The sequence below is a fragment of the Pseudophryne corroboree genome, chromosome 2 (assembly GCF_028390025.1).
Source record: "Pseudophryne corroboree isolate aPseCor3 chromosome 2, aPseCor3.hap2, whole genome shotgun sequence".
Classification (NCBI taxonomy): Eukaryota; Metazoa; Chordata; class Amphibia; order Anura; family Myobatrachidae; genus Pseudophryne; species Pseudophryne corroboree.
In genome coordinates, this window is record NC_086445.1 from 769,335,415 (window position 1) to 769,356,404 (window position 20,990).

General features: G+C 46.6%; 1 protein-coding gene across 5 annotated transcripts in view; it reads right to left on the reverse strand.

Moving 5' to 3' along the window:
• Window positions 1-20,990, reverse strand: part of LOC135047996 (arylsulfatase H-like) — a 450,445-nt gene that overhangs the window by 51,604 nt on the left and 377,851 nt on the right. For all 5 annotated transcript variants that reach the window (XM_063955491.1, XM_063955492.1, XM_063955493.1 and 2 more), the window contains one exon: window positions 4,206-4,327. In XM_063955491.1, the coding sequence (XP_063811561.1) occupies window positions 4,206-4,327 (122 nt within the window). The remainder of the gene's footprint in view (window positions 1-4,205; window positions 4,328-20,990) is intronic.

Consider the following 20,990-nt stretch of genomic DNA (forward strand, 5'->3'; position numbering starts at 1 on the left):
CGTTACCAAATACCATCTAGGTTCCACTTCTCTAGGCAGGCGATACCGAGAATGTACACGGACGTCAGAAAAAGACTCACCAGTGTCCTAAAAAATGCAGTTGTACCCAATGTCCACTTAACCACGGACATGTGGACAAGTGGAGCAGGGCAGGGTCAGGACTATATGACTGTGACAGCCCACTGGGTAGATGTATGGACTCCCGCCGCAAGAACAGCAGCGGCGGCACCAGTAGCAGCATCTCGCAAACGCCAACTCTTTCCTAGGCAGGCTACGCTTTGTATCACCGCTTTCCAGAATACGCACACAGCTGAAAACCTCTTACGGCAACTGAGGAAGATCATCGCGGAATGGCTTACCCCAATTGGACTCTCCTGTGGATTTGTGGCATCGGACAACGCCAGCAATATTGTGTGTGCATTAAATATGGGCAAATTCCAGCACGTCCCATGTTTTGCACATACCTTGAATTTGGTGGTGCAGAATTTTTTAAAAAACGACAGGGGCGTGCAAGAGATGCTGTCGGTGGCCAGAAAAATTGCGGGACACTTTCGGCGTACAGGCACCACGTACAGAAGACTGGAGCACCACCAAAAACTACTGAACCTGCCCTGCCATCATCTGAAGCAAGAAGTGGTAACGAGGTGGAATTCAACCCTCTATATGCTTCAGAGGTTGGAGGAGCAGCAAAAGGCCATTCAAGCCTATACAATTGAGCACGATATAGGAGATGGAATGCACCTGTCTCAAGTGCAGTGGAGAATGATTTCAACGTTGTGCAAGGTTCTGATGCCCTTTGAACTTGCCACACGTGAAGTCAGTTCAGACACTGCCAGCCTGAGTCAGGTCATTCCCCTCATCAGGCTTTTGCAGAAGAAGCTGGAGGCATTGAAGAAGGAGCTAACACGGAGCGATTCCGCTAGGCATGTGGGACTTGTGGATGCAGCCCTTAATTCGCTTAACAAGGATTCACGGGTGGTCAATCTGTTGAAATCAGAGCACTACATTTTGGCCACCGTGCTCGATCCTAGATTTAAAGCCTACCTTGGATCTCTCTTTCCGGCAGACACAGGTCTGCTGGGGTTGAAAGACCTGCTGGTGACAAAATTGTCAAGTCAAGCGGAACGCGACCTGTCAACATCTCCTCCTTCACATTCTCCCGCAACTGGGGGTGCGAGGAAAAGGCTCAGAATTCCGAGCCCACCCGCTGGCGGTGATGCAGGGCAGTCTGGAGCGACTGCTGATGCTGACATCTGGTCCGGACTGAAGGACCTGACAACGATTACGGACATGTCGTCTACTGTCACTGCATATGATTCTCTCAACATTGATAGAATGGTGGAGGATTATATGAGTGACCGCATCCAAGTAGGCACGTCACACAGTCCGTACTTATACTGGCAGGAAAAAGAGGCAATTTGGAGGCCCTTGCACAAACTGGCTTTATTCTACCTAAGTTGCCCTCCCACAAGTGTGTACTCCGAAAGAGTGTTTAGTGCCGCCGCTCACCTTGTCAGCAATCGGCGTACGAGGTTACATCCAGAAAATGTGGAGAAGATGATGTTCATTAAAATGAATTATAATCAATTCCTCCGCGGAGACATTGACCAGCAGCAATTGCCTCCACAAAGTACACAGGGAGCTGAGATGGTGGATTCCAGTGGGGACGAATTGATAATCTGTGAGGAGGGGGATGTACACGGTGATATATCGGAGGGTGAAGATGAGGTGGACATCTTGCCTCTGTAGAGCCAGTTTGTGCAAGGAGAGATTAATTGCTTCTTTTTTGGGGGGGGTCCAAACCAACCCGTCATATCAGTCACAGTCGTGTGGCAGACCCTGTCACTGAAATGATGGGTTGGTTAAAGTGTGCATGTCCTGTTTTGTTTATACAACATAAGGGTGGGTGGGAGGGCCCAAGGATAATTCCATCTTGCACCTCTTTTTTCTTTTCTTTTTCTTTGCATCATGTGCTGATTGGGGAGGGTTTTTTGGAAGGGACATCCTGCGTGACACTGCAGTGCCACTCCTAGATGTGCCCGGTGTTTGTGTCGGCCACTAGGGTCGCTAATCTTACTCACACAGCTACCTCATTGCGCCTCTTTTTTTCTTTGCGTCATGTGCTGTTTGGGGAGGGTTTTTTGGAAGGGACATCCTGCGTGACACTGCAGTGCCACTCCTAGATGTGCCCGGTGTTTGTGTCGGCCACTAGGGTCGCTAATCTTACTCACACGGTCAGCTACCTCATTGCGCCTCTTTTTTTCTTTGCGTCATGTGCTGTTTGGGGAGGGTTTTTTGGAAGGGCCATCCTGCGTGACACTGCAGTGCCACTCCTAGATGGGCCCGGTGTTTGTGTCAGCCACTAGGGTCGCTAATCTTACTCACACAGCTACCTCATTGCGCCTCTTTTTTTCTTTGCGTCATGTGCTGTTTGGGGAGGGTTTTTTGGAAGGGACATCCTGCGTGACACTGCAGTGCCACTCCTAGATGGGCCCGGTGTTTGTGTCGGCCACTAGGGTCGCTTATCTTACTCACACAGCGACCTCGGTGCAAATTTTAGGACTAAAAATAATATTGTGAGGTGTGAGGTATTCAGAATAGACTGAAAATGAGTGTAAATTATGGTTTTTGAGGTTAATAATACTTTGGGATCAAAATGACCCCCAAATTCTATGATTTAAGCTGTTTTTTAGTGTTTTTGGAAAAAAACACCCGAATCCAAAACACACCCGAATCCGACAAAAATAATTCGGTGAGGTTTTGCCAAAACGCGTTCGAACCCAAAACACGGCCGCGGAACCGAACCCAAAACCAAAACACAAAACCCGAAAAATTTCAGGCGCTCATCTCTAGTGGCCACGGGAAAAGGGTCCATGGCCCCGCTCCTTTTCCTATACTTTCAATGGAAGTTTGGAGAGGCAAAAATCGGTACAGACCATAAAAAAAAGGTACTGTACTTATTAAAAAGGTACAGTTGGAGGGAATGTGTAAACCATGAGTGGGATGGCATCTTCTTTTGTGGCTCCCTTCACTCCTAGCTCAGTGACAACATGTCAGAGATGCAGCCAGCAGCTTCCCAGGCAGTGCCAGATTAGAAAAGAAAGAAAATTCCAATCAAGCTTTTTAAAACTGTTTCCGAAAGTTAGCAAAAATGAACTCAAAGAAATGAAAACTTTTCATTACAGACTTTATAGAGAAAATACTGTATCAATGTTATGTCATACTTACCGACTTTTTGGCTGCTCTCTCCGGGAGAGAGCAGCCAGGTCGGTTCGCCAGGGGGGCGGGCTGCGATGTGAGTGCAGAGGGGGGCGGACCGGGGGCGTGGCGTAGGCGGACGGGGGCGTGTCAGAGGTGGGCCGGGGTGTGGCTACGGGATCGTCCCGCGTAAGCCCCGCCCCCACTGTGTAATGCCGCTATTACCGGCATTATACAGCAGGGGGCGTGGCTATGATGACGCGATTCAACAAGAATCGCGTCATTGCCTGCCCGGACCGCCCACTTTACTCGCTAAGTGGGCAGCCAGGCAGGGGGGGACCCCTGTTATCGGGAGACTTGCCTGCTCTTCCGGGGGGCCGGGAGGGTCACCCGATTTTCGGGAGCCTCCCGGCCATTCCGGGAGAGTAGGCAAGTCTGTGTTATGTACCCATTAACAACTTAAAATACATAAACCATAGACATCAGATTCACTGCACTGTTCCCAGGTACAGTAAGTACCTGTGATTGCTGCTGCTCCATGTCAGCAGCTGGCACACAGAGAATGGAGAACCATGATGAAAATAAGGACACTGAATGAGTGATATTACAGTATTTAATTCATTCTGTGTTTTAAGTGCCCAGGTTTAACGTGTGTCAATGTTATCCACGACCCTGCTATTCATGAAAATGTGTCCTGTTGCGATCGGTTAGTTACTTTATATTTAATTTTTATTCAGCTCAAACAGTATGCCATTTTACATTGAATTAAGGCAAATCTGCAGATACAGAACATGTTCCCAAGATTTCTGTCAAATTGTGTCTGCAAACATGATAAACATATCAGTGTATTGTCTTTTTAGTTTCCAAAGTTTTGCAGAGTTAGGGCCCAATATACAGACCCAAACGTATTACAATATACCTCTGGTCTACATCTAGTGTAGCCTCCAGTGACTGTGACTGTAGTTATAGCTTACTGCACAACAGTAATTGAATGTTTCTATACTCACTAGCGGTTTGTTGCCATCGCACTGCATGTAAGTACTTATCACAATAATGAAACATGAACTTGTGCTCAGAGTCAGGTATTAGTCCTTGCACCAGCGGTATAAGGTCCTTGCCGTCAATAATTCTAAAGAGAAAACAATCAGTCACATCAATACAAGTAACCATTAATCATTTTAATGTCAAAGTTGATCTCATACCCTTTACAGTACTGCACATTATATATGGGATCATTTAGATGTGGACACATACAAAAACACATTGTATTTACATGGATATCCACATAAGAAAAAATGTCACAATTTATTATTACACATATGGGGCTGCATGTAATTACACCCGAGTTCGGCGGTTGCACGGGGTGCCAGCCAAACTTGGACGTTTTATTAAAGGGGTAATCACTTACAAGGCAAAACCATGCCTTGTAAGTGATTGCCCCTTTAAAAAGAATGTAATGATACCCGTCAGCGTTCGGCTTGCATCCCGCAAGGCCGTTGAACTCGGGTATCATTACATTCAGCCCCACGTGTAAAATGTAAAAAAAAAAAATAAGCTACATAAATTAATACCATGCACTTACACAAATAATGCTATTGAAGTAATCTAGGGCCTAATTCAGATCTGATCGCAGCAGCAAATTTGTTGATTAATGGGCAAAAACGTGCACTGCAGAGGGGGAGGGTGGGGCAGATGTAACATGTGCAAAGAGAGTCAGATTTGGGTGGGGTGTGTTCAAACTAAAATCTAAATTGCAGTGTAAAAATAAAGCAGCCAGTATTTACTCTGCACAGAAACAAAATAATCCACCAAAATCTCTCTCTGCACATGTTATAACCAGAGCCGGCCCTAACCAATATGATGCCCTAGGCAAGATTTTGGCTGGTGCCCCCTAGCACCACCGCTGGTTCTGCCTCTGACCTTGCACATCTTTCCCAGCACCATTACCCCTCACCCATAGTAGTCCTTGTACCCCCTATATTTTAAATAGGAACAGTTCGCACATTTGACGCACAGCCCAAAAAGGGGCATCTTCTTGCTGGGAAGGGACATGGCCACACAATAGTAACCCCAATTCCAATTACGCCACACAGTACTGCAACTTTATTCACATTTTATCTTGCGATAGTGTCCATAATTCATATTACATCCCACAGTAGTATCACTTTACCTTATAAACGTTACTCCTCACAGTAGAGCCCCTTATTCACATTACATCACACTGAATTGCTCCTTATTCACATTACACCACACCTTATTGCTCTTTATTCACATTAGACGACACCGTAGTGCCCTTTCTATTTGCAACACCACATAGTAGAGCACCTTATACACATAATGCCACACATTAGTAATGCATTTATACACAATTCCACACAGTAATGCCCCTTACACATATGAGACACATTAATGTCCTTATAAACATAATGCACCTTACACATTATGACAACCTTTATTAATGCCCTTTTACACATAATGTCCCTTACACATATGCCGCACATTATTAATGCCCTTATACACATAATGACACACACAGTGCCCCCTACACATTTGCTGCACATTATTAGTGCCCCTATACACATAATGACACACATACATTAGTACCCTGTTACACATATGCCGCACATTATTAATGCCCTTATACACTTAATGACACACATAGTGGCCCTTTACACATATGTTGCACATTATTAATGCATTTTTACATGACACACATAATGCTCCTTACACATATTCTGAACACTACTGCACAACCAACCCACTCACATGCACACAGCACTCACACTTCCACTAACACTGTGACCTCTGCCTCTGCTTGCATCTTATTTGCATTGCTATGTGGCTACGATGCACAAGCAGCTTCTGCTGATTAAACTGATATGCAGCATGCCAATATACTGTGTGAGACTGTGGCTGTATCTGCATATGAAATGCTACATACAGAATATAGGCATGTCGCATATCATTTTAATCAGCAGAAGCTGATGATGCCCCCAGGCATATCAAATGCCCTAGGCAATTGCCTAGTTTGCCTATGCCTATGGCCGGCTCTGGTTATAGCTGCCACATTTGCAGTGCACATAGGGGGTCATTCCGACCTGATCGCACGCTAGGTTTTTTCACTGTGCTGCGATCAGGTCCGAACTCTGCATGCATATGCACCGCAATGCGCATGTGCGTCGTATGGGTACAAAGTTGCTGAGCGATGGATTCTACGATGATTCCGTTTGCACGGGTGTTCGCAAGGAGATTGACAGCAAGGAGGCGTTTCTGGGTGTCAATTGACCGTTTTCCGGGAGTGGTTGGAGAAATGCAGGCGTGTCCAGACATTTGCAAGGTGGGTGTCTGACGTCAATTTCAGGACTGAACAAGCAGAAGTCATCGCAGCGGATGAGTAAGTTCTGAGCTACTCAGAAATTGCACAGATTGTGTTAGCATCTCTCGGCTGCAAAAGCGATCGCACCCTTGCACAGCAAATATACACACCCCGGTGGGCGGCGACTATACGTTCGCACGGCTGCTAAAAACAGCTAGCGAGCGATCAACTCAGAATGACCCCACCGTTTTGCTCATTAGCTAACAAATTTGCTGCTGAGATCAGCTCTGAACATGGCCATTAGTAAGCTTTGATTTTTGCACAAATATATATTACAGGTTGAGTATCCCATTTCCAAATATTCCGAAATACGGAATATTCCGAAATACAGAATGTTTTGAGTAAGACTGAGATAGTGAAACCTATGTTTTCTGATGGCTTAATCAGAGGTTAAAGTGAGCCGGAACGGGGTGGAACTGCGTCCGTCAGTTCCATTTGGAGACGGAATGCAGTTCCGCCTCCTCCGGCTTACCTAACTTAGGGAAATGCCGGGCACAGCCTAAGACTGTGTTAGCAGCGGGCACCGACTCTTTCTCCTGAGTTCCGGCTCAGGCAGTGTGTGCGGCTGTGCGCTATGGGAGAGACGCCATGACGTCTCTCCCATAGCTGCAAGGAGCGGGCGCCAGACGGAGGCTACGGTCCAGAAACAGGAGCGGGTCAGGTGAGTATTGTCAGTTTTTTTTAAAATATATTTTGTGTGTGCAAGCAGCGCTACTAGAGGGGAACTGGGGCAGATCTACTGGGTGGCAAACAAACTGGGGGCATAACTACTGAGCAGCAAACAAACTGGGGGGCATAACTACTGGGGGCACACCAACTGGGGGCATAACTACTGGGGGCACACCAACTGGGGGCAAAATTACTGGGGACAAACCTACAGCGGGCATAACTACAGGAGGCACATCTACTGGGGACATAACTATGTGGGCATTACTACTGGGGTCACACCAACTGGGGCATAACTACTGGGGGCACACCAACTGGGGGCATATCTACAGCAGGCATAACTACAGGGGCACATCTACTGGAGACATAACTATGGGTGCATTACTATTGGGGGCACACCAACTGGGGGCAAACCTACTGGGGGCATATCTACAGGGGGCACATCTACTTGGGACATAACTACGGGGGCACACCAACTGCGGGCAAAACTACTGGGACATATCTACAGGGGGCACACCAACTGGGGGTATAACTACTGGGGGCATATCTACAGTGGAAATAACTACAGGGGGCATATACACTGGGGACATAACTACAGGGGGCATTACTACTGGGGGCAATACTAATGAGAACATTGCATAGGGGGCACTTAATAAGGGGCAACACTCCTGGGGACATAAGGGGCACTACTTCTGGGGATACTGAATAAGGAAAACCAATACTATGGGCTCTACTAATGTGGGCACTACCACTATAGTGGGTATTGCATAAGGGGCACTACTGCTGTGGACATTATGTGTATTATGGGTGCTACAACTGTGGGCTTTGTGTATAAGGGGAACTAATGTGAGTCATAACATGAATAACACTACTATGGTTTAATGTGAATAAGATTATGCTACTGTGTGGCGTAATTTAAATTGGCGATACTTTTGGGTGATGACGCCCCCTTTTTTGAGGCCATGCCCCCTTTTTACGGCATGCGCAATCCCTCTGTTTCACGAGCATATGGGAGGGGGGGGGGGGTGAGTCTCACCACCTCTCTAGGACCACTTTAAGCACTGGGCTCAAAGTACACAAACTTTGTTTAATACACAAATTTATTAAACATATTGTATTAAATGACCTTCAGGCTGTGTGTATAAGGTGTATATGTAACCTAAATGAATTGTGTGTATGTACACAAGCTTTGTTTAATGCACAAAGTTATTTAAAATATTGGCTTATATTACCTTCAGGCTGTGTGTAAAAGGTGTATATGAAACATAAATGCCATCTGTGCTTAGATTTGGGTCCCATCGCCATGATATCTCATTATGGTATGAAATTATTCCAAAATACGGAAAAATCCGATGTCCAAAATACCTCTGGTTCCAAGCATTTTGGATATGGGACACTCCACCTACATATATATTATAAGAACCTTGGTGTGCAAAGAAGTTAGAATTGTTGGTCCAAAATGATATTAAAAGTCTGCGTAAAGCAGCAGAAATAAGCAGCCAATATAAGCCACAAGTATGCAGACTAGTCTGTAATGTCAGTTGAAATGTGGCATTCTGCACAGAGCAGAACAGCTGAACAATCTGTGCAGGTCATCAGTTTTTATGCAATTTAGGCCCTCATTCAGCCTCAGTTGCAGTTTTGCTAAAAAATCAACACTGCAGCTGCTGTCACTGACATACTGGGGACCACTCAACATAGGGTAGGGCAAGGCCACCCAGCATGCTACTGGCGGCCAGCAATGCAATTGCAATTCGATCACAATGCTAATGGCAGCCAGAGATGACAACGCAATTCAATTGCATCACTGAATAAGTGAAGCCCCCTGCCTGGCTGCGAAGACAGTAGGGTTTGCCGCCATTTTCCGCTTTGGAGCGGCTGTGTGTGCCGACACCCCCGGTTTTCCCTGGACCGCCCCTGCAACACAGCATGGCCGCCCTGTGAACGCCTCTGCCTATCAATCAGTCAGAGGCGTTTGCATCAATGTGATGCAATTGCATTGGCTTCCCACACGTGCGCAGAACAGTCTCTGCACGTGCGCACTGGACCGAAAAACAGCCAGATGCGATTGCATCGCATAACCAATGCAAGTTGACTAGGGGCCTTAATCTGTAGAACTTGCAGTCTCTATATTGATTACTGGTTTCCATGCATCATGGACACTGAATGTAGCAACATTATTACTAGAAGATCCGACATACTGTAGGCGTATTTATAATAGGCATAGGGCATGTAGTGCACATGAGCCCCTAGGTCCATGGTGGGAGGCCAACACATCAGGGTCATCACGCTCACCACCAGGCATGTGCCAAATGTCTCCTTCCCCCTTTCAGTGTATCACAGTGTAATCTTTACAATAATATCTTTGGGATGGCATTGTGCAGTAAAGCAAAGACTCTGAATGAAAGAGAGATCGTTCTGAACAATCCAAACAGATGACCTTATTCAGTAATTGAATGAATGACCCGTGAACTTGGATCAGGAGCACTTAAGATGTATGTGGACTTGGACTTCCAGTTCCGGGCTGAATGGAGTAGCACCTCTCCCCTGAAGCTCCGGTGCCACAAAACCCTGCTAATCGCCCGTCCTGGGCGTCCTTTGAGCGGTCCGCTTCCCCCCGCTTTCCCCCTGCACACGGGGCTGTCCTTTATGGACAAATACCTGGCCCCCTCCATGCCGGGCAAAACTCCCCGCACCAAACAAGACGCTGCCCGCGTCTCTGAGCTCCAGAGCTCCGGCTGCAGAAACGCAAGCTAGCGGTCCGGGTCCTCTGCCCCCGGCTCCCGCTGCCCCTGCCAGGGCTCACATTGCGGAAGACCTGCTGTCTGGTACATGGAATGTAGGGGGAATACATTCCCCTATTAAGAGGAAGAAGATCCTGCTTTACTTAAACAGACTGCGTATGGATTTGATGTTTATACAAGAGACCCACCTTCTTTCCCCGGAGGCCCAGAAGCTGGGTGTCCTGGGCTGGCAGGTGCTCGCAGATGCTCCATATTCTTCCAAAGCTAGAGGTGTCCTGATCCTGGCTAAACGATCTTTGCATATTGAAGTTCTTACCTCTGTATGTGACCCTACAGGCAGGTTTCTTATTTTAGAGATTATGCTATATAACACTAAATATGTTCTTTGTACAATGTATGCCCCTAATTCTTACTCTAAAGTATTTTTTAAACGACTCCTGACCAAATTATATCCGTTTGCCTCCCTCCCCATGATAGTGGGCGGCGATTTTAATATTGTCGCCTCTACTTATATGGACACTAACTCCTCCGCTCGTGCACGCCTCTCTCCTACCTTTGGTATCCCCTTTTTCACGCACCAACTGCACCTCACTGATGTGTGGAGATTTTTTCATCCTACAGACAGGGAATACTCCTGCCTCTCGGCTGCTCATGGCACCCTGTCCAGGATTGACTTTTTACTATTGTCTGACTCCCTCAATCCTCAAATCTCTGAATCTCAGATGGAGGCTATCTCCATCTCTGACCACGCCCTAGTTTGGACGTCTCTTACTACGTCCCTTGACCGGGGCTCCTTTAAGTGCTGGCGCTTCCCCACTGCCTTTGCTTCCTCCTTACATTTCAAGCGCAGGCTGGCTGAGTTTTGGGAAGAGTTCAAACTAGATAACGAGGGTGCTCTTGCTGCGTATCCTTTGGTATTCTGGCAGGCCTCAAAAGCAGTCATAAGCGGCAGGCTTATAGAATATGTTTCCTCACGAAAGAAACGATTTCTGTCTGAATTTAAAAACTCTCAGCGCAGCTTAACTGAGGCCTTTCAGAGTTTCAAACAGCATCCCACCCCTCTTTCTAAGAAGACTTATTTAGAATGTAAATCCCGGTTTAATGCTGTGTTGGCTGCGATGGGTGACCAACATACTTTTCACAAGAATCATCGATTCTACAGGTTTGGGAACAAGACGGGTCGCCTCCTCTCCAGCCTGTTGAAGGGGTCGACACCTTCTTCAGTAATTCAATCATTGCAACGATCTGATGGATCATTGGCTACTAAGTCTGTTGATATGGCCAAACTCCTTTCAGATTTTTATACTGATATTTATTCTTGTCCCCTTATTGACGAGCAAGCTAAAAGCTCTTTTTGGGAACGCGACTCCCCTCCCCCGATTACCACCTGCACTGACCGATAACCTATGTACCCTAATAACGTCACAGGAGGTAGAGAAAGCTATCAAGGGCCTTAAACCTTTGAAGGCTCCAGGGCCTGATGGCTTCTCTGGAGAATTTTATAAAATGCTCCTCCCTAATGTGGTAGATCCCCTAACCTTGGTGTTTAACAAAATTTTAACCTCAAATTCTATCCATTTATACTTTAATGACGCTCTGATCCGTCTCCTTCCCAAACCAGGTAGAGACCCCCATCTCCCGGGATCTATATCCCTCCTAAATACCAATTACAAGCTCTTTACAAAGATTATTGCTGACAGAATGAAGGGCTTACTTCTTTCTATTATCCACCCAGATCAAACTGGCTTCATCTCAGGCCGGCATTCTACGAATAATATTCGTAAAATTTTAGCGGCAGCCATCTGGTTACGTTCCAGCGGGACCTTAGACCCCCAATATGTCCTTTCTTTGGACGCTGAGAAGGCCTTTGACCTGGTCAGCTGGGACCATTTATACACTACCCTAGACAGGTTTGGGTTCCCGCTGGGTCTGATCAGTATGTTACGTACTCTTTACTCCCCCTCAGCTTCCCGAATTATGTGCAATGGCTACCTTTCAGATCCTATACCCCTTCACAGGGGCACTAGGCAAGGTTGTCCCCTCTCCCCGCTACTTTTTGCCATTGCCATAGAACCCCTTGCTATTAAAACTCGCCACCTTGTGGGTTTTTCGGGAGTTCTGGTGCGAGATCATGAATTGTGTGTTAGCCTGTTTGCGGATGACATGCTTCTTTTCATCTCAAACCCAGAAACCTCTATCCCCTTAGCCATGCGGATAATTGCTCAGTTTGGTTCCTTCGCAGGGTACCGAATAAATGCTACCAAATCTGAGCTCTTCCCACTCACTCCGTCTGCTTGCGCATGCTCCTCCTCACCCGTCCTTACTCAATTCCAGCTGAATACCACTAAGCTCAAATACCTGGGAATCTTTATCCCAGTGAACTTGTCTGACTTATACTCAGTTAACTATACACCTGTCATCAAAACAGTGTCTCAATTACTGACCACCTGGTCCTCCCTTCCTATTTCTCTATTGGGGCGGGTTGCCATTTTGAAAAATACTATATTTCCTAAGTTATCATACCTGCTTCAGATGGTACCTGTCCAACCCCCTCGTAAAGATCTCCTTCTATGTGATCAGCTGTTTTCAAAATTTTTGTGGAATGGCAAGAGGTCGAGGATTTTCATTGCTAAACTTAAGCTTCCTCGCAAGGATGGTGGCCTGGCTGTCCTTGACCTCTTGGCATTCTTCCAAGCAGTTAACTTTCGATATATTTCGGATTGGCTTTTGGGTACATCCTCTTACGTTAATGGAGCAATCGAGCAAGCCCTTTTGTTTCCTTATGATCTCAGGGCTCTTCTCCACACCCCCAAATCTTTGCTCCCGCCTGTGTCACGCACAAACATCCTTTTTTGGGACGCCTACCGTTCATGGTGGTCTATTAATAAAGCATTAGATAGGAGCCCGGAATACTCCACTTTTATTCCCTTGATTGGGAACCCCTGTTTTACCCCACCCTTCGACAATGGTAGATTTCTCATGTGGAAGTCTAAGGGCATTGATCTCATTCGGGACGTATTTGATCCCGGTGGGATTCTTATGTTATTTAGAGACTTAGCCGAGAGGTATGGTGTGTTGGCATCGGATTTCTATATGTACCTTCAAGTTCGGCACTATGTGCAGTTCTTGCCTGTCCCTCCTGTGCACGAGCGGAGGGGTGACCCTCTGTCCCCTATCTTATTGAAGTTACAACATTTTTCTTATAAGGTCTGTTGGTTGTATCAAGACCTGCTCCTAAGTAAACCTGATACCCTGTGGTCCCCTATGATCTCTAAATGGTCAAGTGATTGGTCCTGGGCTCCATCTGTGGATTGCTTCCTTTCCCCCCTGCCTTCTATTTTGAAGGCTCTACACTCTGCCCAGCTCCAGGAGATCCACTTTAAGTTTCTCCATAGAGCATATATAGCCCCTGGGCAGCGCAAATATATGGTTTCTGCAGAAACAGGACATTGTCCTAAATGTAAAGCGCCCAATGCTCTTTTTATACATAACTTCTGGCAGTGCCCGAAAATTTGACGGTTTTGGCATAAAGTATTGTGGTACTTGAAGTCTACCTTTCGAATCTCCCTCCCTATGGACCTAGCAGCAATCCTTGGCCTTAACACTACATCCTGGTGTCTTCCACCGTCTCAGATCCATTATACCCCCTTTTTGTACATTTTGTTGACCCTAGGGAAGAAACTGATTCTGAACCACTGGATATTTCGGACCTCTCCCTCCTTAGAAAACCTTAAAACTATTCTTACTGTTACATTATATCTCGAGCGTCAGTCCACTCTCCCTGACCTTGATTGTAACGCCCTTCGTTTTTACAGTAAATGGGGTCCTTATATAGAATCCCTCCCCCCCCCCCTCAACAGCAACATGTACTGAAATTGTTTGACTCACTCAGCTGGGATTCCTACCGCAAACTATGTATCCCTATTTAGTGATAATGTTTATCCGTAATCTCAGGTGACCCTGTCTGTATAGTCTGATCCTTCCAAATTTTTGGAACGGTTGCTAATGCCCCTGACTGGTTTGAAGAAGATCCTTGTAGGACGTTTGCAAATCCCCCCCCCCCCAACTCCCATGACCTTTATTTCGTACCCTTGTTTGTGTTGTCTTATTTTCTTCTCTCTCTCTTTTCTATCCTGTATTTTGATTGCATATTTATTACTGGTTTGTGTGTATGTTTTTTATGGTATGTTTTCTGGGGATTGCAACTACGATGCTACATGCTGTAGTAAGCCGTTCTATACTGTTTCTTTGGCATGTCTGTTTTGGAGCTTTGATGGCGTGGCTCTTACACATTTTGCTGCAGTGCCTATTCCGTATCACTGTGTTGCTTGGCCCATATCCCTACCTTTTGCCTTCTGTATGCAATTATTTTGTATTCTGTATATTATATTTTGTACTGTTCTCTCCTTTCTTTTCTTGTATAAGAAAAATCCAATAAAAACATTAAAAAAAAAAAAAAAAAGATGTATGTGGACTTTACAGTGTCAGTGTTCACTTCGACATTATCATTGGGCTGGAACAATTGTGCAACTCTGGACAGGTCATCTAAACAATACACTGTGTCTACTGGTGCGGGTATTGACACCGGAGCTTCTGCAGAATGTTTTTCTCCATCAAGCGTAGGTAATCCATTATATTCACGTAGTTGATCCAGGTGCCTGTGCCACAGTACCCCCGGCTCAATTTCCACTATATATGACAGTGGACCTTTACATTGTTTAACTGTTGCAATTACCCACTTCTGTTCCCCATGATAGTTACGGGCCCACACAGTCTGGCCTACAGACAAAACTCGCTTTTTGGTACCACCTGAACTTAGAGTCTGCTTCAGTTGCCGATCAGAAATCCGTCCACAAATATCCAGCTTGATCAAATCCAGTCGAGACCTGAGGTTCCTGCCCAGGAACAGCATAGCTGGATTTGACTCATTGTGGCATGAACCAGATTCCTGTAGGCAAACAAGAAATTGGAGCGCTTGTGTTGTAAAGTCCCCCTGTCTGTGTGCATGGTGTGGCAAGCTTACTTTAAGGTTTGTATGAAGCATTTAGCCAGTCCATCTGTAGCCGGGTGATATGGGGCGGAGGTAATATGACGAATTTCTGTTTTTCTTCAGGAAAGTCTGGAACTCTTCAGCAGTTGTCACTGACCAACTGCTCTGGTACCCCTGTTCTGGCAAAAAGACTCCTCAACACTTCCACCATGTGTGCAGCTGTAGTAGAAGTAACTAAAAACTTCAGGCCATTTGGAACAGGCATCCACCACCACCAGGAACATGGACCCTAGAAATGGTCCCGCAAAGTCCACATGTATCCGCTGCCATGAAGTGGATGGCCACTCCCATGGATGCAATGGTGCTGGATCATGCATATTTTGAACAGGTTGGCACCTTGAACATTCTCTGGCCAGATCCTCCAACTGTTGATCCAAGCCTAGCCACCATACAAAACTTCTAGCAAGTTCCTTCATCTTGACCATGGCCAAATGACCCACATGGAGCTCCTCTAAAACTCTTGCATGCAGCTTGGCAGGCATGATGATCCACAACCCCCAGAGGAGGCAGTCAGTATCAACTGTCAACTTACGCCTCCGATGTAAGTTAGGGGCCAGCTGCCGCCGCACAGGTGTAACCCACCCTTTTTGTGTTGCTGTGAGTACTTGAGCCAGGATAGGGTACTGAGCAGTCTCACATCTGATTATACTGGCAGTTATGGGAAGACATTACACTTGTGTTATTGTGAAAACATTCCACGAATCCTCGGTTGACTGTGGCAATGGGGCAGTCTGTAAAGGCAGTCGGGACAACCCGTCTGCATTGGCATGTTGTGCAGTCCGCTTGAGTATAGCAATGTCCACATAAGAACAGGGCCCAGCGCTGCATCCTTGCAGCCGCCGTGACATGAATACCCTTCTTAGGGTTAAAGATGGACAAAAGCGGTTGATGGTCAAGCACGAGTGTGAATTTCTTGCCAAATAAATACTGATTGAATCATTTAACTCCCCAAACCAGGCTTAAGGCTTCTCTGTCAATCTGTGCATAGTTACATTCAGCCTTGAATAATGCCCAAGATGCAGAAGCTATTGGGGGTCATACCGACCCGTTCGCACGCAGCGGTTTATCGCTGCGTGCGAACGGGTGCGGAATGCACATGCACGGTGGCCGCAGTGTACGTGTGCGACATTGCCCGGCGACAGGGGACCTCTGTCGCCGGGTTACGTCGCGGCTTACAAAGGAAGCGGTCACAGAGCCGACCGCAAAGAAGATTGACAGGAAGAAGGCGTTTCAGGGCGGATCCGGACCGTTTGAAGCTGTTTTCGGGGAGTGGTGAGTAAAACGCAGGCGTGTCCAGAAGAAAGGAGGCCGGATGTCTGACGTCAAAGCCGGCCCCATCATCGCTGGATCCGTCGCACTGGGTAAGTAGGTATAGGGCTAGTCTTCTTTTGTTTTAAATTTTTATAGCTTAGCAGGGCTGCACAAGCGATCACAGCCCTGCTAAGCTAAAATACACTCCCCCATAGGCGTGTACTAGTTGATCGCAGCAGCAAAACGTTGCTGGCCGCGATCAACTCGGAATGACCACCCTTGAACGCTCCTGTCCATGTGGCATAGTATGTGACATGACAGCTCCAATGCCATAAGATGAGGCATCACAGGCCACTCTAATAGGAAGGGGTCGTAGTGGGTTAACAACATGTCTGATGTTATCAAGTCCTTTGCCTTTGTGAAAGCATGCTCACATTCTGTAGACCATAGCCATTTCTGACCCTGCTGGAGCAACTGATGTAATGAATGCAGAAGTGTGTCTAAGTTAGGCAAGAGTCTGTGGTAATAGTTAATGAACCCTAAGAAGGAGCGAAGCTGGGACACGTCTTTTAGCAGGGGAGCCTTTAACACAGCTTCCACTTTTCTTGCCATTTGTGTAGTCCATTTGCATCAATCGTGTGCCCACAGTATGTGACAGAGACCACGAAGAACTCCCACTTGTCTCTTTTGACTCTGAGCCCATATTATTCAAGCCGCTGCAACACTAGTTTAAGATTTTGGAGGTGTTCTGCATCAGATGAACCTGTCACAATAATGTCATCCAAATACCACTGGGTACCAGGAACCCCTTATAACATTTGGTCCATGGCTCATTGCAAAAGGGTAGGGACAGAAGAAATGCCAAACACCAACCGACTGTACCTGTAAAGTACTATGTGTGTGTTAATGGTGAGGTACACCTTTGAATCGTCCTCTGTCTCTACTGTATTTGGAGATTCGCATCAGCTAGGTCAATCTTACTAAACTTTAGTCCTCCAGACAGATTTGCAAAGATATCTTCAATTTTTGGTAACGGGTAGTGATTTGTTTGCATTACTGGATTTATGGTGACCTTGAAATCCCTGCACAGCCGTACTGCACCATATTTTTTTTACAATTGGAACTATTGGAGTTGCGCAAGGGCTCCAAACCACCTTTGATATGATTTTCTCACTTTCCAGCCAGTCTAACTCCAGCTCCACCTTATGTCTGATAGCGTACGGTACTGGAACCTGGGAACAGCTCCATCTTTGAGCACTAGCTTCCCTTTTATGTGTTTCAAAGTCCCAATGCTTGGTTGAAAAACAGCTGTACACAGTAGCTTGGTTAAGGACTGTTTTCAGGGACAAAGGCCTTTGTGTGTGACGCTCAGGCATTTGATGACTGACCAGTCTAATTGAATTTTTCATAGCCATTCCTGACCCCACAGTGCTGGGCCACTATTTTGAACAATGTATAAGTCCAGAGGCTCCTGCTGGCCATTATACTGCACAAGTACGGGCAACACCCCACATGGAATAATTGTCTCCCCAGTATATGTTTTAAGCAGCATTAAAGTTTTGTTTAATTTAACATTTTTAAAATTGTGTTTGTACTCTTGCTGTGACATTACAGAGTCTGCTGATCCTGTGTCCAGTTCCATTTGGGTGGCCATTGATTTGCGGAGTGACCCAAATTGCTTACCTGTCACTCCCTTTGACTGCAACTCTTCCAAACTGTCCAGATCATTGCCACTGTCTGAGTCTACCTTGTGGTCTTTCAAAACATTTGTATTCCTTAATCTACTGTGATTCTTTCTCCCGCCAGTGGCCTCAGCCTGATATGCCTGCGACTGGCAAACACGGTTAATATGCCCCTTTTCTCTTACGTCCTAGAGGATGCTGGGGTCCTTTTAGTACCATGGGGTACAGACGGGTCCACTAGGAGCCACTGGCACTTTAAGAGTTTAATAGTGTGGGCTGGCCTCTCCCTCTATGCCCCTCCTACCAGACTCCGTTTAGAAAATGTGCCCGGAGGGGCCGGTCACAGCTAGGGGAGCTCTTACGAGTTTTCTTAGTTTTCTTTTCTTTAAAAGTTTGTTATTTTACAGGAAGGCTGCTGGCAACAGCCTTCCTGCTTCGTGGGACTTAGGGAGGGAGTAGGAAGGAACCAACTTAATGGAGAGTTAATGGTTCTCTATCTCTGCTGACAGGACACTGAGCTCCTAAGGATGATGATCGCAAGCCCACGAGGTGACTGCTCACTCCCACAGCATGGCCTCCACCCCCTAACAGAGCCAGAAGATAGAAGAGTGGTAAGTACAGCGCCGGCGTCCCAGTTAGTGGCTCGCTGGCAGGTATGGCGGCACAGGGGTTGGAGCGCAGCTCTGCGGGGCTGCGCTCTGGGAAGGCTCAGCAACATCACAGCATGTAGACGCTGGAGGGGCGTTCTGAGTCAGCGGATTAACCCTACACTGGTCATAAAGTTAACAGGGCTAATCCCGCTGTTAACACAAAAATTCTCAGGCCAGTTTTAATATTAAGTGTGGGAAGCCGCGCGCCATTACAGGGGGCGGGGCTTCCTCTCAGAGCAGATACAGCACTCACCAGCGCCATTTTCTCCATGCAGATTATAAAGACAGGACGGTGACAGGGAGCACTGCACTCCACATAACTCCAGCAATACCTCACGGTACCAGGGTGATATAGACAGGGGGGCAGTGTGATAACAGTACTAACTGCCCTATTAAGGGTAGTTTGTAAGCACCGGGATTTTATCATAATAATTGCCTACAGGGGGGCTGTGTGGCTGGCTCCTTATACTCTGTGCTTCTCTGAAGGTACTCTGGGGGAAACTGTATTTGACATATTCCTCTGTGTGTGTGGAAGTGTATATCTCACATTACCATGTCTAAGGATTCTGTGTCCTGCGCTGCAGTGTTTATCTTCTCCAGAGGAGTCTATTTCATATACTCAGGACTGCAATATGCTTTCTCAGCCTTCCGAATCCGAACCCGCATGGGTGGATTCTTTAAGGGGCATGATTTCCCAAATTTCAACTAGGATGTCACATACTGAGAAAGAGACACAGTTTTTGAGGAAGACTGTGGCGGGTTTGCAGTACTCTGCCCCCACTACTTCAAAAACCCCACCTACATACCTACAAAAATGTACGCTTGCCCAGATAATGCAAGCTGACACTAATACCGACTCTGATACAGGGGACGGTGATGGGGATATGCAGGAGGGGAATGCTTCCCTTGCTAAAGGGGTACAACTAATGATTGAAGCCATTAGGGATGTTTTGCACATTACTAAGAAGATACCTGAGCAGGAAGAGGAGACTTATTTTACTGTAAATAAGACATCCTCGCTTACCTTCCCTGCTTCTAAGGAGTTAAACTCCTTGTTTGAAAAATCCTGGGAAAACCCTAAAATAATTCTCATTACTTTTCCTTTCCTTGAAGAGGACAGGAAAAAGTGGGAAAACCCACCTATAGTAGACGCTTCTGTATCTAGATTGTCAAAAAAGGTGGTTTTACCTGTCCCCGGTTCAACCACCTTAAAGAAGCCGGCTGACCGCAAGATTGAGACTACGCTCAAGTCACTACACACTGCTACAGGCGTGGCCTTAAGGCCCACTATTGCTTGTGCGTGGATTTCTAAAGCCATAGTAAAGTGGTGAGGCTCATTAGTAGAGGAATTAGATACTATGGATAGGAGTGACATTGACTTGTTTTTACGTCACATACAGGATTCAGCAGGTTTCATGGTGGAAGCCATGAAGGACATCAGGCTGCTTAATGCAAGGGCTACTTCCATGGCAGTCTAGGCACTCAGAGGACTCTGGCTATGCCAATGGACTGCGGATGTGGAATCCAAGAAGAACGTGGAGAATCTACCCTTCACAGGTCAGGCCCTGTTTGGGGAAGCACTGGATGTGTGGATATCCACGGCAACTGCGGGTAAGTCAACCTTTCTTCCCTCCGCAGCTGCACCAGCTCGGAAATCTTATCCTACGCCTACGCTGCAGTCCTTTCAGACTGCAAAATGTAAAAAATCCAAGGGTCCCCCCACCTTCTTTAGAGGAGGTCGGGGAAAGTCCAGAAAACCTGCACCAACTGGTTCCCAGGAACAGAAACCATGTTCTGCTTCCTCCAAGTCTTCAGCATGACGGTGGACCTCCCAGCCTGGGAATCAGGCAGGTGGGAGTGAGACTAAAAGATTTCAGTCATGTCTGGGTGACATCGTGCCTAAATCCCTGAGTAAAAGATATTGTTACCCAGGGGTGCAGACTGGAATTTCAGGTACTCCCATCTCACAGATTCTTCAAATCAGGCTTACCAGCTTCACTGACAGAAAGTACAATCCTGCAGGAAGCCATTCAAAAATTGCTACAAACAAATGTCATTGTTCCAGTTCCACCTCATCTAAGAAACAGGGGTTATAACTCAAACCTTTTTGTGGTACCGAAACTGGACAGTTCGGTGAGGCCAATATTGAACCTAAAGTCCTTGAACCCATATTTGCAAGCATTCAAGTTCAAGATGGAGTCTCTGAGAGCGGTGTTTTCAGGTCTGCAGGAGGGGGAATTCCTGGTATCCCCGGATATCAAGGATGCGTACCTTCACATTCCGATCTGGCCGCCTCACCAGGCCTATCTAAGGTTTGCACTACAGGACTGTCACTATCAGTTCGAGACATTGCCATTTGGCCTCTCCACTGCA